General features: G+C 35.9%; 1 protein-coding gene across 4 annotated transcripts; it reads left to right on the forward strand.

The window, feature by feature from the left end:
• The first annotated feature begins 849 nt into the window (after window positions 1-849).
• On the forward strand, window positions 850-27654 carry LOC129254349 (equilibrative nucleobase transporter 1-like). Of its 4 annotated transcripts, none has more exons than XM_054892808.2 (11): window positions 850-1021; window positions 3594-4021; window positions 7268-7391; window positions 11622-11714; window positions 14172-14345; window positions 15094-15232; window positions 19065-19271; window positions 21992-22111; window positions 23199-23388; window positions 23900-24023; window positions 24741-27654. In XM_054892808.2, exons 2-11 carry the CDS (start codon window positions 3594-3596, stop codon window positions 24903-24905), a joined length of 1764 nt encoding a protein of 587 aa, XP_054748783.2. In that variant the 5' UTR covers window positions 850-1021; the 3' UTR covers window positions 24906-27654. The 4 variants fall into 4 exon arrangements, with proteins under 4 accessions (XP_054748783.2, XP_063971638.1, XP_063971637.1 ...); XM_064115568.1 differs by lacking the exon at window positions 850-1021 and adding an exon at window positions 1079-1135; XM_064115567.1 differs by lacking the exon at window positions 850-1021 and adding an exon at window positions 1222-1311.
• The last annotated feature ends 139 nt before the right edge of the window (window positions 27655-27793 follow it).

Raw genomic sequence — 27793 nt, forward strand, 5'->3', positions numbered from 1 at the left:
TTAGGTGGGCTGATGATGTCATGTCCTCATTTGTTCTTTTGTATTTTATTAAATGCATTAGATATTTATTGCCGCAAATTATTTTATCATAATGGAGACACATCATTTATACAAAAATGAAGTATAAATGATTTCATGTAATAACATAAGAAAAAGGAAAGTGAGGATGTGACATCATCAGCCGACCTAATGAATATTCATGACAGTGCGCATATAACGGTTATCACAAAATACGTTGATAAACTTTAAAATTCAATAACTTCATTATTTGTTATCCGATTTTGATGAAATTTTCAGCATTTTGCTCTGTGAATTTTACTCCATTTAGTTAGATATAAATATTTTCTGCCTGGACCATCCCTTTAATAGCAATTACCTGGATGCAACATGATTTTTTTCCTGAAAAGTCATGACATGATCATTTATAACCCTTTTCCAATACTCCTTCACGCAATTAGCAGCAATTTAAAGTATTTGAGAGACTTAGCATCAAAGAAAAAGGGGAAATGCTTCATAATATATTGATTAATGTCGGTCTTGAATAGAGGAAAAAAAAAAAAAAAAAAAAAAAAGTAAGCTAGGGGTGATGGGGGGGGGGGGGTGATACTGATAGTGATACAAGATCTCTGGCTTGAGACATTGCAGGACAAGTGTCTTCTTCACTGATCTTCCTTACTTGCCATAATAATCTACTCTTATGATCGTGGGCAACGACGGGAAGACGATTTCAGTATCTTAAAACTGTTGAAAAAATTCGTTAAGTTTTATAACTACAGGTACGGCATGCAACGCTAGATGGCAGCAGATTCGAAAAGCCCGGGAAATGCGGTTGCAGCTGTACACCATGCTGTACACTGATGTTGCATGCTGTAACACCCGCGGTATGCTATATGCAAAAGCTATATGCATGCTGCATTACGCAACGTTGATTCGAATTCGCAGCTGATCACTGTTCAGGTTCACCGGCACCGCATTCGTCTTGTTCATTAATGTGATATGAAACACAGCCGTACTGAATAAGGTAATATTTTACATCTTCTCATTTTCTGTACAAGTTTGATTTAGAGTTAAGACACACGAACGACACTGTCACAGATAGAACAGGGACGTGAGAGGGAGACTGGATGGCCGGACGGTCGGTCACGCTTAAAATTAAATAAAGTCAACAGCTAGCAAGATCACCTACGTGCCTACCGGAACGCTCCCGCCCCACGCAGTCGCGTCGCAGGGCCCGTCGCGCCCGGGAGCCAAGCTATACGCTGGCGCCGTGTGTCCGGACAGGTTGTGTGTCGGGACGATCAATTTTAGAAAGTAATTTGGAAAAATTTGCAAGCGAAGGTTCATCAAGTTTTAGTACAAAATGTTAGGAAAAATTATAGAGAAAAAAATAGTAGTCGATTACAAAAATACAACTATGACTTGGAGTATTGAATTAATATTCTACTTTTAAGTTACTTTAGACTTAGTGTAGGCCTAGGCCTAATCCAAAGACAAAAAAGAAGGCTTCAAAAATATAAAGTCAAAGTCAACTCAAAGTGTCCGGACACTCGATTTCAAACAGCCATTTGAAAAAAGTTAACAAGCAAAGTTTCGTCAATTTTAGTGCAGCAGAGTCTTAGGTAATATAATGAAAAAAGTTACAACTAACTTAGAATGATAGATCTATCAGTATCACTATCACTATCAGTCCTACTCCTAGATCAAGATATTTTTTGTGCAATCAATTCAAGGACAAATGTTGAAATGGATCTACTCTAGTAATTTATTTAGATCTGGCTTTTTGCCTGGTCGTCAATTAATATTAATTAGGCCTATGCTTCATTCAGTTTCTTAGGTAGCCTAAATGTTGTTGAGTGGTCTAACGTTAAAGCTCTTGACTTGAGCCCGTTGAGGAGAGGGGTACAAACTACAATTTACATAATTAGATTTTATGAAGGCCTTGGCTTTGACAAGGTGTCGATTAGATTGAGAAGGTCCGTAGTTTTAGAATAAGTGAACAGGTCAGGTGGTTACAGGTGTAGTTGGATTGAGGCATTCCTCTTGGGAAGGAGAGAGAATTTTATATTACTATTTTCGTCATTGTATTGGCAAGGAAAAATTTACCATATATTTTTTATTCCTTCTTGAAAATAATAATTTGATATACTTTACCTTTACCCGAGATTCTGGGAGAGTGCTGTGGATCCCAGCAGTCAGGCTTCCAGTTCTGTGCCATTTTCATCTGTCTCAATGATTGGTGTGGTGTCTGCTCAGTGTCGTTTTGGCTCAGATCTCTATCTTCTATAAGGGGTTTGCTACTCAGCTCATATGGTGAGCAGAAGTGCTGGTCTGCCCACACCTTGTCCAGTCTGATCTTGAAGCTATTCACAGTCTGAGTAGTAACTACTTCTTCAGGGAGTGAGTTCCAGTCATTTATGACCTGCTGGCTGAATGAATCTTGCCTCAGTTTGGTCAAGGATATAGGTTTCGAAAGCTTCAGACTGACCTCTTGTATTGCCTGCTGCAAGTTCGAAGAAGGCATCACTTGGGATGCGTTCAAATCCATGAACAATTTTGTAAACTTGGATCATATCTCCACGACGTCTGGGGTACTGAAGGGATGGGAGGTTGAAAGCCTGTAATGTCATATTTGTACACTTTACAAATGGTCTCATTTCCATTTCTTTTGATTATTTTTTTTTAAATATATGAATTTGGCGCAGTCAGCAATTAATGTGGAAAGCACTGCCAAAGTTCTCAATACCGGCAATGTACCCAAAACTGCTTTGCCACAAGGATAACTGTCGGGATGCGCGTTATATGCGCCAAGGGTTAAACACAAATTCAGGCACGAATGGTGAGTTATACATGTAGGCTATATCTCATTTTACTCACATTTTTTTTAATTATATCTTCATGAAAATTTGTGATTTTTTGTTGGACAAGCGCAAAGTTTGGACATACTGCCATACTAAGTTTTATCATTGGTTGTTTATGTGAACGACAATAGAGAATCCCTGCTTTTGCTGACGAATGCATCTTCTGTACAAAAGTCAAGCATGAGTTTCAAAACCATGCCAAAATAAAAATGCACCCAATGAAAAGAATTTCCTAGCGTTATGTCTATCAAGGTCAGGGCCTCATTTCATAAAAAGTTTTACTGGAATGTCAACTACCATGACAACAGCGAAAATTCTACTTTTTGATTGGCTTTTCCACCGAAAGGTGATATTCCAGGCTTCTAGCAAGAGCTGCTATCATTGCAACTTTTAAAAGAAATGGGGCCTAGATGATTCAACGACATCTGTCTAGATTAGACCGAAAACATTTGAAAATTAATTGTTTGTCCAATATTGTCCAAATTTTCACCTATCTTCATGTATACTTCTTTTTCTCCCTATCAAAACAACTTTTCAATTTTCATATTGGTCTTATTTGCTTTCATAAAAGTCAAATAATCACCTAATTTTAAACATTTTCTTTCAGACCAGAATATGCCAACATGAATATGTTTGTTATTTACATCTTTTTAGTCAAACAGATTTCTGTGATCCCAATCGGCAGATTGGCCTTTATATCTTCTCATTCCTTTCTGGCCCTCTTTTACCACGCAGATGGCGAGATTACGGTCCAAGATAGAGAAAACGATCACGCTGATCCTCAGTATACTTGAAAATGCTTTCAACTCTGGCATCTTCTACGGTTGGCCCTCTCTCGTATTCATCCTCAAACAGCAACAGTTCTTCCGAGAAGGGTGTGATGATGATGTTTCCCCGAACGCTGTACTCCTCAATGATTCCTTCGGGTATGCGACGTCATCCCCTCTGGGCAGTGAATATGTGACTGACGTTCAGTATGTTCTCACGGGCAATGATTCTGGACATGAAAATGACATGGGTGATCATATGCTCCCGTGCGATTCACAGGATAGCAAGTTCCAGCTTGTGTTCACAGTAGCGGCATTCTGTATGCAGGGATCCGTGTTTCCGAGTGGTCTTCTCTTCGATAGATGTGGCACAAGATTTGTTCGGATCTTGTTTAGGTAAGTAAAAATTGTTGGCTATTGTATAGTATTGTTTAGCAGTGTTGTACATGTACATCTCCAAAAACCATTCTGATAGCTTCCCCTAAAACTTTTTCTGATCTTTATGAAACTGAATGCTTGACACAAAGTTAAAACCCTTCAACCTACTGTACAGATTTAACATTTTTCTGTATTTTTATTGTAAAAAACGGTGGGCACTGTTTTATTTCTTTTAAACGTCAACTACTACAAAAGAAGGCTCAGATTGTATCAGAAAGCATCTAGCAACCCAGACATAGACCCAGGCCACAAGAGTTTAGTGCTTAACACACGAGATGTGAAATATGCAAATTTTGGCATTCCTACAATACATGTACAGTAGTTGTAAAGCCAAACACTATACATGTATCTGTACCTTTTGTTTTTACAAATATGATTAAAGGGATGGTCCAGAGTAAATAGAGTAAAATTCACAGAGCAAATGCTGAAAATTTCATCAAAATCGGATAAGGAATAACAAAGTTATTGAATTTTAAAGTTTATCAATATTTTGTGAAAAAAGTTCATGCACATCATCATGAATATTCATTAGGTGGGCTGATGGCACATTCCCACTTTCCTTTTTCTTATGTTATTACATGAAATCATGAATGTTTCATTTTTCATACATGTGTAAATGATGTGTCTCCATTCTGATAAAATAAGTTGCGGCAATAAATAATGCACTTAATCAGTTGTCAATCCAATTGTTTTAGTTCTTGATAGAAAAATTTTGAAACCTTATTTCATATAATAAAATTTAGAAGAACAAGTGGGGATATGACATCATCAGCCCACCTAATGAATATTCATTAAGACATGCCTCAAACTGTTTCACTGGAATAATGCAAATCTTGAAAATTCATTAACTTTATTAGTTATCCGATTTTTGATCAAATTTTCAGCACTTTGCCTTTTGAATTTTACTCTGTTTATTGAGATATAAATGTCCCCATCCTGGACCATCTCTTTAAGAGTTTTTATTTTGATATTTCAATCACACAAACATTCTTTCTTTAATATGATGTGGTTTTTATGTGCATTGTCCAAAAAGAATTCTGGCTTCACTCATACACCGTAGGTTCCTTTCTACATCAAGTTATTGACACCCCAAAACAACAGGTCTGAATTTCTCCTTGACAAAACAAATATTGACAATTCCTTTGTACATTACCTTGATTGTAATGAGGAGTCTGCTTGTACAATATATGTATACTGTTCATGCAAGATGACAATAGTTACCAACTTTGCAGTTCAGGCACTTTTCATTGTGTTGTATGATGTATCTTCGATACCAACAATCCAATGCCTAATCATACATTCTTATCCAGTTATCCCATCATTATCATTATTCCAATCCTCAGATTTTCATCAAGTGATTGTGTGCATTCTGAATTAATAAACTTTTCTCCTAAAATGAGAATATCACATCCACCAGATACCCCCTCCCCTTCCACTTAATATGGACTTATACATGTACATGTACTAGTAATAGAAAATACTCTGCAGAACTTTGATAGATTTAAGTTATTATAGTGCTGCAAGTCAGGCGACATGTTCAAACTTCAAACATATTTCCAACACGAAAATGAGTACATGGGACTGTACTGTGTATTTTAGTGTTGTGAAATCACTCGGCGTTGATCTTCAGAACCAAGATGGAACCGATAATTTATCATTTCATTTTCAGTAATTGACCAGATTAAACCACTTTTTAGAAAATATTGACAATGGAAAAACGTTTCGAATTCGGAATACAAATTTTACCTGTATAATAGCAACTGAGAGCAGGTTGTTTGGACTTCCTGTTTCAACTTTCCTTACCAACCATTTCCGGAACGCGATCAGGGAACATGCGTTGATTTGGTTTGAATTTGTATCTTTTCTGTTTTTTCTACCCTCATTCCTTCATCTCTTATTTATTTATCTTTTATCTTAATATGAAAATTTCAGAAGGTGAAATATACTTTACCATTACTTTAACTGTCACAAGGAATTAATTTATGTATTGTCTTTTTCTTTTTTTAAATACAAAACAATTACATGTACGTCCGAGTACAATCACGATCGATTACAGCAATACGTAATTCAACTACATTTTTGAACTGTGTTTAGCTTAAAATGTTCCCACATTTTATGAAGAAAAAAATAAATTCATGTTTATGAAAATATTGAAACTGATAAAAATTCAATCAAAGACGAGACCGAAGCTGTCATACTTTGTCATTTATGAGGAATGAATTTATGTCTGGTCCTTTTCTTTATTAAATACAAAATAATTAGATCCGATTACGATCACAATCGATTACGACAATATGTAATTAATCACACTTTTATACCGTGTTTAGCTTCAAATGTCCCCTCATTTTATCAAGAAAAAATATATTCATGTTAATAAAATATTCTTAAGTTGATAACAGTTCAATCAAAGACGAGATGGGAGCTTTCATAGTGGATTTTTAAAATATTTTGGGTGGAATTCTTATTGTGCACAATCACTAACCAATAATTTTTTTATTTATTTTACACTTAAATAGATCTATGTAGTCCCCGCTGTTATGAATTTAACTCTGTGAATTTTTTTTTTTTTTTTACCGAACCACCGAACCAGGCCTTTGCGTTCGGTTCGGTCCGGTTCGGAAGTGCCAAGTTCGGCAAACTTCCGTTCGGTTCGGCAGTTCGGCTACAGCACTAAGTTATTACATGTAATTGTTAAAAAGTCTTATTCAGAACAAAGATCATGATGCGCTCATGCAATTAAGCTCAGTAAAATCTTAATTTTTCATATTGTTCACACAATTTGATGCATCATCATCATCATGGTGTATCATGCTATTCAAGTTGGGGGATGACACAATAGTTAATTCCCGGGTAACCCCCCCCACCCCTTTGACCAATAGGTTTGCTGCTTGAATCTACACCAGTGGTCATGATGACTTTCTGTACACTATGAGCTTGTTCAGGCAACTCTTGACCAATTATTTTGCACTTGATTTTCTACTTTGCACTGATTTTTTTTTCAAGAACTTGAATGGTCCACAGATTTGTGTTGTGATATTTCTTGCCTTCGCAACAATTTTTGACACCTCCCATCTCATTGACCTTGTACTCAAAACTTGTTGCACCATGTCGGAACCAGCCTCCAATTATGCTGATAAAAGTGGATGTCTGCTACAGTGTACTCCCCCTTACACTCTGTTTTTGCTTCCCCTATTACCTCTGCAGTGTCTTAATCTTAGCTGGTCATCTGTTTCTTGGGTTCAGCACCCCAGCGAGAGCCAACTTCCTGTTTCCTGCAGGCATCTTGATCGGCATCGGAGGCATCCTCATGATGGTGTGCAGTATGCAGGTAAGGGTCGTAAGATGGTATTAGTGATGATGATGATGGTGATGATGATGATGATGATGGTGATGATGATGGTGATGATGATGATGGTGAAGATGATGATGATGATGAGGGTGATGGTGATGATGATGATGATGATGGGGATGGTGATGATGGTGATGATGATGATGGTGATGGTGATGATGATGATTTTGTTGATGATGATAATGATGATGATTTTGTTGATGATGATAATGATGATGGTGATGATTTTTTGTTGATGATGATAGTGATGATGATGATGATTATGATGATGATGATGATTTCGTTGTTGATGATGATGGTGATGGTGATGATGATGATTTTGTTGATGATGATGGTGATGATAATGATGATGATTTTGTTGATGATGATAATGATGATGGTGATGATTTTTGTTGATGATGATAGTGATGATGATGATGATTATGATGATGATGATGATGATTTCGTTGTTGATGAATGATGATGATGACGACGGCAACGATGACGGTGATGATGGCTGGCAGTAAGACCCATCAATTAAAAGTTACAGTATGTTATACTTTTTGTAGCATGTTTTGAACAACAATGAAAAACTATCTTTTTCTATGTTGGTGCAAATTATTCAGAGAATCTCTTTTGTAATGCAAGACAGTGTTCATCAATATTGGACTGTCTTTCACAAGTAACTTTACATTCATACGTATGTAGTTCATAGGAAAGTCTTAAAATGTGCATTCACAAAATGCTTTGATCCTGAGAGAAGGTACATTATATTTTTTGTGCAGCTCTGCTATACAGGGATGTCTGAACTTCTGAAGGATCCATTCCATCAATCAATAAAACCTAATCTTCAATCCTGGAGCTCCTATTTTGCATCCATTAACTCCTTCCATTACCAGATAATTGCATGCCTTCCCTAATGTCAGGTCTCCTTAGACCTTGTAGGGCCTTTCAGATAATGAAAAATCTTTGTACTCTGAACTGAGAAGATAAAAAAGTTTTGTTTGTAATAATTGTAAGATATGTTTAAAACTATCAAAGGGAAAAGTTCATTTGAATAAAATAGAGAAATCTGTGTGAGTACATTGAGTGCTTGTGGCATGAGTAGTAGTGGTGTTGGTACATGTCGCAGTAGTGATTGACTGGTGGTAGTAGAAGTAATGATAGTGGTGGTGATGGTGATGGTAGTAGTACTGTAGTAGTATAAAGTACAATTAGTAGCCACAGTTTAAGGGATGGTCCAGGCTGGAGATATTTATATCTCAATTAATAGAGTAAAATTCACAAAGCAAAATGCTGAAAATTTGATCAAAATCGGATAACAAATAACAAATTCATTGAATTTTAAAGATTTGCGTTATTCCGGTGAAACAGTTCTTGGCATGTCTTTATGAATATTCATTAGGCTGGCTGATGATGTCATATCCCCACTTGTTCTTTTGTATAATTTTATTATATGAACTTAATAGGTTTATTCAAAAATTTTCTACCAAGAACTAAAAGAATTGGATTGACAACTGCATTAGTTATTTACTGCCACAACTTATTTCATCATAATGGAGACACATCATTTACACATATGTATGAAAAAATGAAACATTTATGATTTCATGTAATAACATAAGAAAAAGGAAAGTGGGGATGTGACATCATCAGCCCACCTAATGAATATTCATGATGATGTGCATATAACTGTTTTCACAAAATATTGATAAACTTTAAAATTCAATAACTTTGTTATCCGATTTTGATGAAATTTTCAGCATTTTTCTCTGTGAATTTTACTCTTTTTATTTAGATATAATTTTTTTTCAGCCCACCGGACAAACCCTTTAATAGTACATGTAGATCAGGGGGGGGGGGGGGCATACAGTGTATGCAGGAGGTCTGTGCAGTTATACTATGAATCGGAAAATAATTGCATATCAATTTTATGCAATTATAATTGCGATGGCACCTTTTTTAGGAGTGAAAACAGAGAATCGTTTTGTTCAGACCTACATGTATGTCAGAAATTTGCAACACCAAAAAAAGTCTGGGCTCTTTCCATGCCCTCTCCTTTTTAATGATGTCTCCAATTGTAGAACACTGTTTTTTTAAGTGTAAAGGGGACAGGTCAATCACTCTTTGGTATTATTGCCATTAAAGCTGGCCTTTATCAACCAATTTATTGCACTCAAGGTATTCGCTTGAAGGATTAGAAGATCAGAGTTCATTTTAAATCATACGTTATAGTAGTAGTAGTGATACCTGAAAACTAAATAAATATCATAGATCTTTCTCAAGATTTTTTTTTTTGGAACTGGTTTTCTGGTTCTTGAGATGGCCTGATTTCTTTTTACTTGGAACCAAATAGTTCTGGTTTACCTTTGGCAAAATTAGATCCATGTGTTTTGTTTGGGGAAATTATGCATATTTTATGCATAGAGGCAATATTGTGATTGATTTCTATTATTCATAATCCCATTTTTCAAATTTTCCTCCTGATATTCTAGAGATGCATGTACATGGCTCATATTGTGTAGAGAGCATTTACTGTATCTCTTAAATGTTATTGAGGTCATTATGTGCGTGCAGATTAAATGATAGCATATTTTATGTCACAAAATTTTGACGCTTCATATCTAAAGCATGTTGATTGAAAAGCAATTTCTAACACAGGGCATCAGCCAACATATTAACCAAAACCAGGAAAGCTCTGCCTTGGTAGACGATATTGTCAAAACAGCTGTATATGTTCTCATTAAGACGCACATACTCACGAGGCAGCAGATCTCGTTCGATCAAAGACATGATAGCGTTGAATGGTCCATCTCTAAGACCAACAATTTTTTTTCTTCATAAATAATTCATATGTACATAAGTACATATCACTATTCATGTAATTCTATGTTTTCTTTTCATCTTTGAATGTTTGGATGTCAGAGTCCCCTCTGTAGCTAAAAAGAAAGTTTATTTCATCAAAAAAAAGAGAAGAATCAAACAATTTTCCTACCTAACATTATACCAGTTCTGTGAAATTAAAATTGGATATTCAATATTTGTTTTAATTTTGTTTATCTTCTAGTTTGGTGTTTATTTCAAGTCAGCTTGCAATTGTGTGTGGTGGACTTTGCCTTTAGTATTGATTTTCTTGTACATTTACAATGTAGGTGTCGACAATGGCTAGTTTCAAGGTTTATAAAAATTAACTCAACAAATGTCTATTGTGATTTGTCAGTTATTTGAGAGAGCTTCTATTTGTTCATTGCCCATCATTATTTGCACAAAACTAGATGGTAAACTTTGCTGGTGATTCAGTACAAACTTCATGGTCTTTTAAACAATTCAATCAAGGAGGCTCAAATCTAGATAAATCTTTGAGTAGTTAAAAACTTGCACCTGAATATGCTAAGGTCATTATTACAACAAGACTTTACACCTTGTGAAATAATTTTAATGTGTAAACTAATTACCGGCATTGTTCTGCCTTCTTTAATAATGAGATCTACAGTCAGTGTATGCACTCATGAAAGACTGGTGCGGATCAAGTTAAGATTTGAGTTTGCTCAGAGTGCCTCAGACCAAGTTCACTGGTCAAAAGGTCAATGAACTCTTGCAAAAGTCATGTAAACATCTCATTTGTATAGATGGATTGCATCGAGGTTTCAAGTATCTGAACTTTTCATAAAAGTACTAAAGGGCAAGACCAAATTATTTTGCAACAGTAGGCCTACTGTTGGGGCATAAGAAGCATGCACAAATAATTTCATAAATATGAATGATAAAATTTATTCTTAAGTATGTTTCTTGTAGGTTCTAGTACTTTTCACAAATAAAAGAGGGAACCTTACTCTGAAAGACTGAAACAAAAGAAAATTTGAAAACCATTGACCTGTTTATTGATTAATATGTGATGATTAATTATCAGTAATGATTGGAACCCCGTCCCTTTTAGCTTTGAGTTTGTTCAGAAAGTCTATGAATTTCAAGAGAATCATATGTTATGATAATTAACTGTAGAGATCAGTCTCCCTCTCGATAATAGAGCTTATTTCTTGACCATGCTTTCAGAAGGAATGCCCGCAAGGTACAACCTTTCAATTTGTGATAGTTTAAAAGGGCCCTGATTCATTCAATTACACAGTTGATAAAAAGTCTCACTTTTTACAACAATAGTCACTTGTCCCATTGGACTCAGCATCTCCAATTTACAAAGGTGTAATTTTCTTCCTTTTTTTCCCCTTTTAGGTTTCCAATTTATTTGGTCCCAACAAGGCCACAGTGATGACGTTGATGAGTGGTTGCTTTGATTCTTCTGCTGTTGTAATGCTTATCGTAAAGGTAAGAAACGAGCCCAAAATGAGAAGATTGACCTTTTAGAAATTGATTTAACTTGAAGGCCAATTTCCATTTTTGGTAAGATCTTTTTAGCCATTGAGTAGCCAAAAAATATATGCAAAGCTACATGTACATGTAAGCAGCTGGGAAATTTCTTCATTTAAGATGAATAATAAACGAAATGGAGGTGGAAATAGACTGGACTTATACAGACTATTTGGATATGTCAAAAATCTCTGTTCTGCTATATACATGTACATATTACAAGAGGTCTCTGTCTCGAAGCCCAAGCTTACGTACACATAGCCAGGCATCAATTTCCCTGGCAGAGGTCAAAAACAACGGTTGGTAATTGGTGCAGTGTTGAAAGAAATTCATTAGATATCTTATTCTGAATTGTCAGATGATCTGGCCAGACTTATCTTTGTGAATAATCAAGGTAGATAATTTTACACTAGTCTATATTCAATCACATTCTCAGTGAAATATTCTTTTGATGCCAGTACTGAAAACATGACTTTAAGCACCATGTTGACCTATGATTGGAAATATTATACATTTAATTATTTTCTTTGTATTAATTTGTTAGTGGTAAATTGCACTGTATCCTTATTTTGCCAAGTGAAGGATTTGAAAGTCCCCCCCCCCCCTGTCCACATATGATACATTAAAACTGTCAACAAGTTCTATCAACAAGTTAATGTTGCAAGAAATTGAATTGATTGTATCACTTGCAGGGGCCACGGAAGCGGGGGGGGGGGGGGGGGGGGCTTCAGCCCCCCACTTTTTTCCAAAACCATGTACAAAAAAACGTAAAAATTACCATATGATTGTGATTTTTTGCATGGTCAACCCCTCCACTTTGAAAGCCGTTCTGCGGTCCCTGACTTGTAAGATCTTGATTATTTTTAACTTCAGCAAATCAACTTTCTCTTTAAGATGTGCACCACTAAGTTCTTGCATCATAAATGCAGTCTAAACACTCAAAGGGAAAAGAGCATCTGGGGCCTGTTGCATAAAAGATAATATTATGGTAACTTTGCCATTCAATGGTAACTACCATGGTAACAAAGCTCAACATCCAATCAGAATCAAGGATTCAATGCAAGTTACCATTGGATGTCAAAGTTACCATAATAGAAACTTTTATGCAATGGGCCACTGGTCTTGTTTTAACAAACTCTTCAACTTTAAACTGTGATTTTTCTGTCTGTGTGTATGTTTTGATTGCAAAATTGTAGGTTGACATTGAATTACATTTACAATAGATGTTTTCCTTTTTTATTATTGATTGAATGTGTAAGTTTTTTTCAAATCGACTGTTGTCTTTAAAACAAAGTATAGCGAAGGAAGAATGGTACCGGTATTCCCAATTTCGTGCTATCTGTCCAGTGTTAAAGAATATTTTTAGGTTTAAATTTTAGTTAAATGTACAGTAAGGTGAAGGTTTGATGATTCAGGGAAATTATTTATCTACAAATTGATTTAAGATAAAGATAATTGAACAGAAGAATGACTTGCTCCTACTTAAACAATCAATTTCTTTACATAGATCTCATCGTACAATGTATATCAAATTTCAGACTTCCGGCAAACAGGTTCAAAGTCCGCAAAGAAGAATGCTTTTTAATCAAGTAGATCGCGTGTAAATGTTTACCATCATTGATGAGGAACAGGGGAGCATTCCATGAAACAAAAAGTCAGTGATTTTTACTCTGAACCAATCAGATGCAAGGATTTCAGTAGCTTATAACAGTAGTCTACAGTGAAATCACTGACTGAATCTTTCATCAAATGCTCCCCAGGTATCGCAAGTAGGACATTTTTTTTTCTTTAAATAAGAGAATCAGATCTTTTACAGTGCAATTTTTTAAAAAGGGGAAAGGGAGCATATTCCCCTTACATTAAAACAATTTACTCTATATCTGCATGTATCAGATTACTGAATTTCTTTGAATTTTTTTTCCTGAATCATTCCGTAGGAATGTTTTTTTTTTTTTTAATTTCCCCCTGATTGTGGTATTTTTTATAACATACTGTTCATAGAATGTCACTCACAGTCAGGCACATTTAGAGAAATCCTGAATTATGAATTTTAGTTATTGCTCATGGATTGTGTACGTACTCATACATGTATTTTTGTGTTTTTTCTTCTTTTTTTGTAAACAAGAATATTGAAGTATCATGCTAAATTTATGCAATTTTATAAAAAATTGTTTGATTTGTCTTGCTTCATTCATTTAATCTTGTTGTTCGATTGGAATTGACTGTTAAATCTTGTTGGTGAATTAAAGGTATTGCTTGTTGTTAGTACCAAATAGTAATGATATGAAAAAAATGAAAAGGGTGTTTAATTACTAACTTTGACCTCTAAAGGGTTATTAAATGTCAATGTTAATACTTAGAAATGTGCCATGGACTTAAAATGCGAGGCTGGCTGTATTGTGTTTTTGTTTTCAGTTGAGTTACGAGGCCGGTCTACCGATGTCAACAGCCTTCTTCATCCTTGCGGGTGCAACCATCTTCTTCAGTATGAATACATTCATCCTGCTTCCTGTAAAACGCATTCCTTGGCCACTCCCATCGGGCTACGTACAGGTCAAGAGATGCTGTGGAGGAACTGAAGAAAAAGAGGTACATTTTTTTTTGGGGGGGGGGGAGAGTGGGGGTGTCATCCAACTATGAGGGCCCCTTCAAGAAATCAACATGCTTGTTTGGGCCAATTTTATGTAGGTCTGTTGAGCAAGTCATAGTCTTCCAATATGCATATATTTGGTTCGAAGCTAATTGAATTGGGAAGTTATGAGCCTCCAGACATGCACCCAAAATATTGAATTGAACACTCATAACACCATTTTAAGTGACCTCGTGCGCAATAACGGCTGGTCAGATCCGCGCCATGATATACTGTCCATGTTCAGACTATAAAGTTCTTCCAATTTACATAAAATGAGTACACTACTTCATCAAATTTGGCTCCAGCAGTCAATCAAAAATAGCAAATTTTTAACTCAGTTGTTTGACCATGCATTGGTTGCTAAGGGAGGCCGAATCTTAGCAACCGTTTGACCATTGGGGCAAAATATTTCAGAATTTTCCGTCAGACATTGGGGGAACATTTGGTGCGAGTTTCAAGAAAATCGGAGGGGGTCGGGTGACCAGCATTGGTTGATTTGCCATGGATTGACCCTTTTGTCTCATGTCATAATTTGGAGATTGCTAGTGCCTAGACCAAAGTCTGGTAAAACATGCCTCCCAAGGCCCAACATTACATGTTGGTATTCCCAATCAGTCAGCATCTCCATTTATAGTATTCATTTCATATGATACAAATATCAAAATCTTTTTTGATAAGTCATTAATCATTTTTTTTTTAATTCAGGCTGTTATGACACAAGAAGAAATAGACTTGAAGGTGGCCAATGAGAACGGCACTGAGAAGGAGAAGCTCAATCGTAACGGGTCGACTGTGAATGGATCTGATAGAAGAAAGTCATCTGGTACTAAAGCGAATGGAGGAGGTAACTTTTTTTTTAAATTGAACTGATTAATACTGAATTAAGCTGTAAAAGAAAAGTGATTACAAAAATAAGGTGATTGTGGCAATATAAAACACCAACCAATACCAGGCGAAATTTGAATTGATACTTATGTTTCAGTACTGAATTTAGCACCAACTTTGACATCTTCTAAACTCTAATAAAGGTATCAAAGAAAATATTTTATTATCTTCCAACTAATTCATGTAGGTATGTTAGTACAGAACCAAGTTGATGAAGTATGGCTATGTATAAAAAACAGCATTCATTACATTGCAGCTCTCAATTGATTATAAATGAGACCTTTAAGGTGATAAATTGATATGTAGGCGAGGTTTCTTCTTTGGGTAGCAATAAGAAATGATGCATTTTAAGGGATACTTTTAATTAGTTTTATGAGGGGTACTATTGTAGTTTGTGTGCTGAAGAGGTAGGATCAATAAAAGAGAGAGATCTTGTTGACTTCATTTCAGTTCTAAGTGTAATTCATTTATACCTATTGAATTTTTCTACTTCAAGTTTATGAAGAAATGTTCCTTTAAGAGAGGGGTTATCTGGTAGAGATGCACACAATGAAGATAAATTGGAGTCATGCTGACATTAAAACTGCAATAGAGAAAAAACTTAAATGTGTGAATATTGTTTGACATTACCAATGGAGGACGATATGTGGCCATTTCCTGGTACCATCAAAATTGCTTTATTAACCATCTGGGGATCGTTTCATCAACATTTTTGTCCGACAAGTCATCAGATCTAACAACTTTCCTTGCTTTTGATTGGCTGCGGAGCACTGTTACGATTGTAACTGTCGGATAAAACGGGACTTTTCAGATAAAAAGTCCTTTCATGATACGCTCCCCTGAATAGAAGGATCTCTTTTCTGTAAAGATCATAAGGTTTGGTTTTCCTTGAAAAGTATTCCTATTGAGGCATGTATCTACAGAACCTGTTCAGAAAGACCACCTGTTCATCAGACTACTTTTCTAGGCTCCCTTGGGGCATTCTTTATAAACAGGTTTGACTGACTTACAAACTGGTAATAATCAATTACTACCCAAAGGCCCGTATTCTGAAGTCAGGTTTAACTTAGACCATGGTCTAACTCTGTGCTAAAATTATGGCAAGCCAAATGTGTCAAAATTTTTATTAAGTTGTATGTTTCTTATGTTTACTGTGCTCTTTCCTGATTCTGCAATGGTGAAGACAATCATCTATTTATACTTCCTACACAATTATGAATGATTTGAGAGCCAAATGAGATGAAATATTATATATCTACTGTTAGTGATTTATGTAACAATTGGCTATCCATACTTAAACCTGAGTTTAAGTTAAACCCGACTTCAGAATACGGGCCAAAGTATGTAATTTTATGCATAGTCCTATTATTCGGAAACTATTGCATAATTTGATTCTCCGTATTACAGTAGTTCAAGCTGGTTCACTCTCATCTAGGAAGCTGAATGATTTCCTGTTGAACAATACCAGAATCAAACCAGAGATCACATTGCTGTTGCATCCTGTTACACGTATGCGCAATGGCAGTGATTCTTGGCAGATGGATTGTGTCATGTTTTCCGTTTATGTAACATTTGCGAAGACCGTCACATCCTTTTTATGAATTCACATCATCAAGTGCCAAACAGAAGGCCTTACCAAAGATACTACAAGGGGAAGATCGGACACTTTGACGATTTTTTGAAACGCTCGATAAATGCTTATTGGGAAGGGCGCCCAACAGCGTTGAGTAAGTAAACCTTCGCATATCGGCACGCGACTGTGTATAAAAAATATGGGGAAAATGAGAGAGGGGAGTTTGGAGAGGGCTCAAGGGTGACGCATGGGAATAATTCAAAGTTTTTTTACCAAGACACCTCTGAAAATATATTCATCTCAAATGTAAGGGGGAAAAATTGAATAAAAAAATTTTGAAATGTAAAAATCATCTATTTCTTCAACCCTTCATCATTTCTCTCATATGTTTTGTACACAACCATCTCGCGATACGCAAAGGTCGAAAAAGGTTGTTACTTACTCAACGCCGTAGGGTGCTCTTCCCGAGCGTTTCATTACGCGGTCCATGTACTGTCCGATCTTCCCCTTGTAGTATCTTTGGCCTTACCAACAAAATGCTATCATAGTGATTCTCTAATTTACCTACATGTAGTAAATCTAGTGAGATTTCGTGCAGTGCTATAGTGCTTCAGATTTGCTCGAATTAGGCTTTATGGTTTACAGAATCTGTAGGTGTTAGGGATAACTTGGGTGCCAAAATCTCAAAAAGATGTCCTAATTGAGTTATTACCTTCTGTTTGTCAAAGCCCCGTCATATCCTTAAAGGGTGTAGGGATGGCTTCCTGAATGGCTTTCTTTACTGCTGTGGCGTGTTTGATTATTTCCTGTTATGAAAGTTGAAGGTAGATTCTGCCTGCTATGAAACCATGTCCTCTTTATACACCGATTACAGACATATTGATTACTCTTCAGATGCCATGCTGTAAGGGGTTGAGGTGTCATTTTATCTTCATTTCCTGGAACCAGTTCTTGGCATTTTTTTTTTTACTGTATTCTGAATACAGTAAAAAAAAAAAACTAAATGCAAAGAACTGGTACAGTATTCACCTACCAGGACTAGAAACCTCCTCTTTTCCCTTTTGCAATTTGCCATAAAAACTTATCATTTATTGACAATTCCTTCAAAACTGCCTGAAAGTTATTGTGTCATTCAAAGGGTTATTACAGAACCTTGTGTCAAATTTGAATTCAAAATACTCTTTATGTTTGTGAATGCTAATTATTGATATTTTACCATGCTACTCTTAGGATTGATTTCAGTTATGTATTAAAGATTTTATCCCCTTTTTGAGCTAGATGTACGGCACTTTTCACCTTGTAAATTTTCATGTAATTCTCTTTAAGCAATACATAAACAAAGGGCCCCATTTCACAAAGGTACAACATCAATTGATGGTTACAACATCAATTGATGGTGCAGTTAAATTGATTTATTACACATAATGATCAGTGCAGTCAGTTTTAAAGATTAGCTATGTGATTAATTGCAAAGCTTTGTGTTGAATAACCCTGGTTATTGATGAATTAAGATTAAAGGGGATGTTGAGTAGGGTTCATTGAAAAGCAGAAATATGGGGAAAATTTGTTAGTGGAGGTTTGGCAAATTTGCATCAAAGAATAACAGACTTATAGGTTTTTCATTTTGTTATGTCACCAGCAAGCACCTGCGATTCGACGCGATCCAACTTTCAAAGAAATTGTGATAACATTTGATATGGACATTCCAACTAATAAAAAATCTTATGGATCAGAGTTCAGAATAGTGGTAGGACTACCAAAATCGAAATTCAGTCCAGTTCGAGCCTCCCTGAATGAATAAAAACAAATTCAATTCCAAATTGTAATGACGTCATCATCGGCTGCGACTTGGAGCCGATTTGGACTATACTTCGACCACAGGGCTTGCCGCAAAGTAAAAATATGATCTCAGTATTCCTAACATGCCAAACTTTATTTAAAACAATTTTGCTTCTTGGAACTTTTATATTTAATGCAAAATGCGATTTCTTGAAAAATCGCGTCGCATTGGATCGCATAGTGTGAGCCGGGCTTAATGGGCTTTCACATTTTTATCACAATATTTAGGAAAAATGCTTCCCTACAAATGATTGCTTTTCAAGTACCCTCACATTCACAATATGACAATCTTCCTTTGATAAATGGTATTGTGTCCATTTTCTTTTGTGTCCATTTTCCTATAGCTTTTGAATATTTATCCATCCCTGATTCATTTCAGGTTCAACGAGAAGAAAGTCTCGGGTGATCCAGGCCGAAGCTGAGGCATGTAAAAAACAGTACTTCCCAACGATACGCTCGTGTATCCTTTCACCTCTCTTCTGGCTCCTGGTCGCATGGATCTCCATTCTCCAGCTCCGTCTGATCTTCATGATCGGAACCCTGAATCCCTGGCTCAGCAGATTGAGTAACAACGATGAGCAAGTTGGTAAGTGAATAGGGTGTTCAACCTGTGTCCTTTATAACTCCATTCACTGACTCCGCTGTAGATGGCATAGCAACAATGAACAAGTACGTGAGTGACAGGGGTATCGATCCAGTGTCCTTGAGAAGTACCCAACCATTTGCTCAGTGGAAGATTGAGTAATATCAATGAACAAGTTGGTAAGTGACTTGGGTATGGAACTGGTGTCCTTGATAAGCACCCAGCTACTAAATCAGCTTTAGATGGAGTAGCAACAATGAACAAGCTGTAAGTGTCCAGGGTATTGAACCAGTGTCCTTTATAAGTACCCCAACCACCAGCTCAGCTGTAGATTGAGTAGCAGCAATGAGCTATTTTCCTTGTTAAGAACCACAACCACTAGCTCAGTGGAAGATTGAGTAACAATGATGAACAAGTTGGTAAGTGACTAGGGTATTGAATTAGTGTCCTTGATACATATAAGTACCCCCAACCACTAGTTCAGTGGAAGATTGAGATGACAACAATGAACAAGTTTGGGAGTGACACAGGCATGGAAGCAGTTTCTTTTACTAGCTCGGCTGAAGATTGAGTAATAAACAGCAATAAATAACTAGGTATAAAGTTACTTAGTCATTGAACCAGTTTAAATGATAAGTATCCCATCTGCTAGCTAAGCAAACTTAAGTGATAATAGTTAACATGTTTGAATGTGACTAGGGCATTAAACCAGTGTCCTTAACTCTTGATTTGCCATTCACTGTAATCAGCGAGTGCCATTTTTTTTTTCAAAGAGTCTATATTTAATTGTTTTATTTATAAAAAAGGGAATCACTCCTGAGACAATAATGTTAAACCTCTTGACCATAAGTTGAACTGAACAATGGAATCACCCATGCATGCCATGCACTCCTCAAAATGCAATAGGCATAACAATAGCTGTATGACCATTGCACGAAAATGTGTTCGTGGCACTCCAGTTGATACAGATATGTGTTCATCGCACGTTAAAGAGTTAAAGGCACTTTTGATAGTAACCTTGTGTTGTACTCAAAATCAAAATTACTGATTCAAAGTGCTAATTCAATCATATTTGCAACATTTAAAGTTGAATTAAGAAGACGATTCCAAATATTGAGATATTTACATTAATAGCAACCTTACAACCCCCCAAACACTAATAGGTGATTCGACCCCCCATTTTCTTTTTTCAAAATAGTGAATTTGAACGATTTATCCCTACCCATTTTCCCTGAGTTCGCTCCTGCAATGCCTACCGAGACGGGTGTTCTTTGAGTGTGACGTCACCGGGGGGTATTCGGTCCCGGTGAGTTAAACAAAGCAGTGCCGTTTTGTGTACTATGCACGTACTCCTTCATATGGAATAACTGCAGTTGAAGTTGTATCTGCGAGCCATAGAACTTGCAAAGAGGAAATGATTAAAATATTTGTGGCCGTACTATTATTCCAAATATGTGAATTCCCTCAGAATGATACCATAGACCCTAAAGGAATAATTTCAAGGTGAATAATATGAAATTTGATCGAGATCTTCTCACCAGTCGATAACGTAGCAGACGTGTTATTATGACATATTTATCCGCGTGTGACGCGGCTCTTGCAAAAAAACACAGTTGGTTGCGGAATTGCTTTGTGCCGACCGGCCGCCCGCTCCGGCGCAGAGCTCTAGCTGTCGAGCGACCGTACCGTTCTTGTTGTCTTCAACCATAGAGATGTATACTAATTACTATATATATCTTTCTGTCTTCAACTCACTTGCGAATTGCGTTTGTATGTGTGACGGTGACCCCTAGCGTAATTAAATATAGAAAACAACTCAGAAGGCCGAGAAAGAATACTATACGTTTGGTTCAAGATTGTTCTGTGGAATGAGCTATGAGTGGAAATGATCCAGAGGATATAAAAGTGGAGTCAAAGACAAAAGAAAAGAAGAAAAAACGACAGGGGATCGCTGCACGGCCATGAACAAAGTCGACATACCAGACCATAACAGTACACTCAATGCCTGGGTGTTGTGTGTACTAGTATTATGCGTTCAGCGCGCGCTGAGCTAGCCGCCGGAATTACTTTCCAGCTACTCACTTGATTGAACATCGTGATAAAATAAATGAGAAATAATGAAAATATCATTCAATAACTCACTGTTTGCTATCTTACATCATGATTGAAGAGTTCATGGTGGTTATTCATACTGTTTTTTATACAGGGAAAGTAAAGATTTGTACATATCAGTCATATTTGTTTGATTTGAGTTGCTTTGAAAAAAAATTGTAAAATATCTTTCTCTCTCTGCATAGCATTTCTGTATGACATTCAGGCACCTCTTATACTAAATTCCCCCCGGTGACGTCACACTCCGAGTGACTTTTCTGTACACTCGTCTCTCGGGCTCTGACAGGTGGCTAATTTCATAGACTTTCAAAGCAAAATATCGAGAAGGCAGAGGATTTTTGTGACATGCTATCTGTTTGAACAACTTATATATACTATATATTGTATGTAGAACCTATATTTATGGAAACTCACCCCCTTCTTAATTCAACTTTAAGGGATCATATTAAAACAACCTTTTTTTCCCCATGAATGAATAGAATGAACTCAAGCCTATTTTACATCTTGTTTTATTACCACGTTAATTGAATGATCTAAATTTTGCTTCTTTTGTTGAATAAATACTGAGTAAACTTAACTGAATGTTATATATAATTCTTCTTGTATTGCAGTGAGCAAGTACACCAATGTCTTCTCCTTCATCCAGTTTTGTGGATTTTTGGTTGCTCCTCTTGGAGGGCTTCTTCTTGATCGTAATAAGATGACAACTGGCTGGTTCGCCAATAAGCATCGTGAGTACTCTGCAAATTGGCAACACTGATATTCTTCTTTCACCACTGTATTTATTCACTCATTCATTCATTTATTCATTCATTTATTTTTTCATAATTTATTTATTACAAATGATAAAATAAAAGTGGAGGGTAGTCCGTTTCAGTTCTAAAAATTGCTTTACTGATAATAGTTTGTGTGTAAGAATTGAATAGAGATTGATTAGGAATGATGCTTAGAAAATTTGAATTTGTCAGTTTGCTTGGGAAAATAGGAAATTTAAAAAAAATGTCCATTGTGTTGCCAAGTTATCTGTTCTGCTGATTACATTCATATAAATGTTTTGTTAGCATTAAATCAATGATACTGATGGAACAAAACTGGACAAAGAATGTACAGAAATTTTCACTCTTTATAGTGTATTATTTTGTATGATTCTCAATGGACCAAACCACAAATTTTGTTGCTTTTTTCTTGTTTCTTCAAGTCTCTGCCTGTCATTATTTTACATTCAATTTAGTTGTATGTTAGTTTTAATTGATCAATATCTTAGAAGTTAGTAACGATTTCAAAGGTTAGAATCTGCTTGAAGATTGAATATACACTTTGCAGAGCTGCTGACTAGTAGGATTTACCCGCTTTAGTTTAGTAAATGAAACTTAATAAGATTTTCCCTTAGAAATGGGATTTTTGAAACTTGTATTAAAAGAATGATGATTTTTGGTATGTTTTTTTGTTTGTACAGTTTTAAAGAAAAATGGGATTTTAGGCTTAAAAATATGTAAATAATAAGATTTTTCTCACAATCAAGGTAGGCAGCTCTGATTTTGGCCGAATCATTTTGGGTCTTGAGCTGGCAGTGACATAAAAAAATAGGATATTTGAAACTTGTAAAGAATGATAATTTTGGTATGTTCTTTTATAATTTCAAATAAAGAAAAATAGGATTTTAGGCTCAATACTATGTAAAGAATCTAGGATTTTTCTCACAATTAAGATTGGCAGCTCTGATTTTGGCCAAATCATGTTGAGTTTTGAGCTGGCAGTGACATATAAAATTCTTTTTCTTTCCCCCCCCCCCCCCATTTTTTCTTCTTCCCTGTGCAGTTGACAAGAGAAGTCCATATGCTGACCTGAAGGATACCTGTTTCCCACTGGCCTTGACGACCATCCTGTTTACAATCTTCTCCATCTGCATTGTCATTCCTAAGCTTGAGTTACAGTATCTGACGTTCATCATCCAGGTCGTCATCAGGTCGTTCCTCTACGGCTTGTCCTGTGCTGCTATTCCAATCATGTATGCACTGTGATCTTCATTCTAATTCATCCACGGGAATAGTCATTGAAATATGGAAAACTTTCATTTTCAAAGATTTAATGTTGTAATAGTCCGATTTAAATTGATTTTATTGCATATTTAAGCTGAATGAAAATTAACTGAAATATTCCTAGAAAATGTTGAAGATGGTCACCCCCCCCCCCCCCACAAAAATGTTCTTTTATTGATATATCATATGATATCTTCCTTGATTAGGAGACCTTATTCAAAATGTCTTTGTGAGTTTGCTACTTTGCCTGCAATTACTCCTTTTCTTTCTTCCAGAGTCATTTGCTAAATTTCATTCAGTCAGGCCCATTTTGGTAGAATTCTTTTGTGTGATCGTCACGCAACTGCCATTTATCATCCAAGTTGTTTGGGTATGAATTTCAGTAGTGAGACCATGCTCAGGCTGACCCTTCATGCTTGGCGGTTGACATTGTCCTCATTGCTGTTGCATAACTTTGATGTCAATTCTGTCTTCTACCAGGTTTCCTCAAGAATACTTTGGTACCCTCTTTGGAGTGATGGGGTCGTTTGCTGGTATTTTTGGTCTGCTTCAGTATCCAATCTTCAGTATCCTTCAAAATGTACTAAACAACGATCCTTTTATAGTAAGTATAAACTTGATTATTTGTGACCACCATTCTGAATGCCCACAGTCAATTGCAAGGAGTGGTTTTCTGTATTATGTCAAAATAGTCATTTGGGCTTGGAAAAGCATGATTTAGAAAATTGAATTTATTTGAAAGATAAATTTTTCCTCAAGCTATTGTCCACATGTGAAGTTATGAAAATTCCACCAGAAATGAGATACAAGCACTTATCAAGATTTTTTTGTTCTTGTTTTAGTGGGTTTTTTTTTTTTTTGGGGGGGTAGACTGCTGAGTTTTAACAGATCACTGCCCTTTGTAAAAAGGTAGCAGGGCTAAAGCAGGGATCATAATATCCAATCCTTTGGACGCACATAGGGGCGACGCGTTATCATAATTTCATGTATGCTGTACAATGACTGTTTATTATCATGCACAGTATGCACTCTTCATGCTTGGGCTAACATCGGAATTTCAGTGTTTCTCCATGGCTTTTTAATCTCTCCCTGAATTATTTTACAATATGTAAACTTTTATTTCTTCATTAAGTTATTGTGATCGCTAGCCCCCTGTATTAGGCATGGATGAAAGTATCATTTGAAAATAAAAGTGTCTGCATCCGGAACAGGTGTGATCTCTTTCTGCCGATGAATTGAGAAGATGATAAACTGTATTGAGAGGGCTGTATGACAATCATCTATTATATACTGGGTTTTTTTTTATTCTTTCAATCTACAGCTCAATATCTGCTTCATTGTATTCAACCTGCTAACAGCAAGCCTTCCGATGTACATCTGGTTCTTTGTGAGACGGAAAGAAAAACAGTATAAACTGGAGCAAGAAGAAGAGTTACAGGAGGAGAAATACACCATCCTTCCTGCCACGTCACCCTCTGATGCCTGAGGCATAACTCCCTTACAGTTATGTTCACACAATGTTTCTGAACCACACGTCATCATTACAGTTTTCAATTTAATGATTTACTTGTAGTTTTAGATGCTCCCAAAACTGGCAATCATAGAGTTAAGTCTAATTTTAAAATACAAGATGGTTTCCGCTTCATTAGAGCTGCCGAGGAGTAATGATTTTCAGTAATTAATACTGAAAATGAGAAAAATACTGATGGTTTGTGGAAGCGTCCTGGTGTAGCGGTTCTGAATCTCGCCTTGTAATCAAAGGGTCGTGTGTTCGAATCCCACCGCGGCCTAGCGTCCTTTGGCAAGGCGTCAATCCACACTTTGCCACTCTTGACCCGGGTGTTAAATGGGTACCCTGTAGGATGTGGACGTCAATGTGATTAGATTGGCACGTGTGCACGATTAACGGTTGCCTGGCCAGGATACTCCCCAGGGAGTGGAGATGGTGCACTTTATGTGTGGAACAGTGATGGATCCTATGACCGGGGAAATAATAATTACAATGTAATGCGCTTAGAAACCAATGCATTAAGCGCTATATAAATGTGACTATTATTATTATTATTATTATGGTTTCATGCAAAATACTGATTTCTGAAGTATCAGTTTCATGTGTTGCCCTTTGGTATTTCTTTAAAAATACAGATTTCCTCAACAAATATGAATTTTAGCTTTAAAAAAAAACTGAAAGATTCTTGTTCTGGTTGGCAGCCTTGCCTATTACTTTTCGCAGAGTCTGGTATGATCATCTTTGATCTGCTTCCCATGAAAGCTCCAGACAAAGTTAATTAATATAATAAATAAATTATAATTTATCCCTTGAATTTTCCACTATTGCGGTATTATTTTCTATTCTTTTCAATCTACAATTATGTAAGACTCCTTTTTCATAGGTAAATCCTTCATTTAAAAAGAAAACTAAGCTCTCTGAATCTTTGAGGTTCGGTATTGAATTTTTCAATATTTTTTTTCAAATTTTGTAAGTTCAAAAGTGTATGGTTCGTTTGGGCCAGTCGTATGTAAATTCACATTTTGAAGCGATGATGTCTCTGTGAGATAGTTTTGATAAGATAATGTTTGTATTCTCTCACTCATACAGTAAGAGTGATGTATATGAATCTCTCTTTTTTTCCAGAAAGAACAAAATCACAATGGCAATCATTCACATGTATGCCAAATGAAGTATAAATATATCGTCATGTAAATGTTATACTTAGTGCATGATCTGGAGTTGAATATATTGTGGGTATCATAGATTTAGATTTTTTTTAAGTGGATTTTATGTTACGGAGGTTAGGGTACATGTTAATGTGCCTTTCCTTTTTAGAGGCACCATAAAAGTGCAATCAGATATGGTGCCCCAAAAATCACTGTGAATGAATATGGTTGCTACAACATAAATATTTTCAATAATGATATACATGTATCTGTTAAGTGCTTAGAGAGTTCCACTTTGACTAGCACTATACAGTGCGTACCAGAAAAAAAGAAAACCGGGATTCCCATGTCTTTTTTCTTCAAAGGCAAATGAATTGTGATATTTCATTCAATAATCATATGATTGAATTATTCCTCTTTATTTTGATACCCAATATAAGACAAACACTTCACGCATTAATGAGCCAGACGAATTTGAAATTCTAATGTCAAAACTTGGTTGCGCAGTAAAATTGGACATGATTGGTTAGTGATACGATGACCGTGCTAATTCGACGATTGGCTCATTAGCATTTCTTTTGTATTTGTCAGGTTTCTCTCACCATGACTGATCCCTGAAATGACAGTGAATTCAGGTTCACACGTGAGTTTCTGCGCAATCGATTCTGATATGCCTCCATATTTATTGTTTGTAATCTGCCATGCATGAATGATTTGCTAAGCTGTTGGTTTCAAATTAGAGATGATGTTCCTCTCTTTCCATGAGTATCAAATTTATAGTAAAAACATATTTAATGATTGTGAAATCTATCTCTGAAAATGGGTTTCCTTTTTTGTGGGACACACTGTGTAGAAAATGTTATATTTGCTGACTACAAGATTCAGAAAGGATCTTAAAGTGTAGTATATGTATGGCAAATGTGCAGTCTCGTAGTATTGCATATATTTTCACATGAAATATGGAACTGCAGAGGAGTTTTTTTTTAATGAAAGCACTTTTCAACTGTTAGGCATACATGTTCAGTGACAGCAATCATTCTGAGACTCAATATAACTCTCTAAAAATCTAGAACAGTAGATTTAGATCACTGAGTTGATGTTCTGTGCTTAATTTGTGAGTGAGTACGTATATTGAACAAGACTAGCTGGTGGTATATGTATTGTTAATGCTGACAATGTTTTCTTAATGCTTCCAGAAATCGATAGTACTACCTCTTGTGACAATGCAGTATGACTTGTTTTTTGTATGTGATTATTATTATTATTATTTATTCAGCATTTAATAATACATGAATTATAGTACAATACAAATTACATAAACATTAGGATATACGTGACATACAAAGGACCTAGAATAAAGATGAAGGGGCTGCCTGGGTTTGGAAAAGGTTAACTAAATTACCATGACCCACAGGTCTCCCTTCCCACACCACTTTACCTCCATCCAGGTCAGTATAAGAATATAAAAAGAAACATATGAATTAAAAGTATACAACTGAAACTGGCAACAGTTAATTTGGTGAAACAAATGTAACATGGATCCATCAGCAATTATTTCAATTGATTCATTGCAATATAAATAAAATAAAATTTTAAAAATGTAAGAAGAAGGTGAAAGTGTGTTAACAATTATTCAATGATATCCTTGCCCTTCCAATGGTTATTGAACTGAAACAAAATGGAATGACTTTAAACTGTGTTTGCATTGTGTTTTAC

Source organism: Lytechinus pictus, chromosome 2, assembly GCF_037042905.1.
Source record: "Lytechinus pictus isolate F3 Inbred chromosome 2, Lp3.0, whole genome shotgun sequence".
Classification (NCBI taxonomy): domain Eukaryota; kingdom Metazoa; phylum Echinodermata; class Echinoidea; order Temnopleuroida; family Toxopneustidae; genus Lytechinus; species Lytechinus pictus.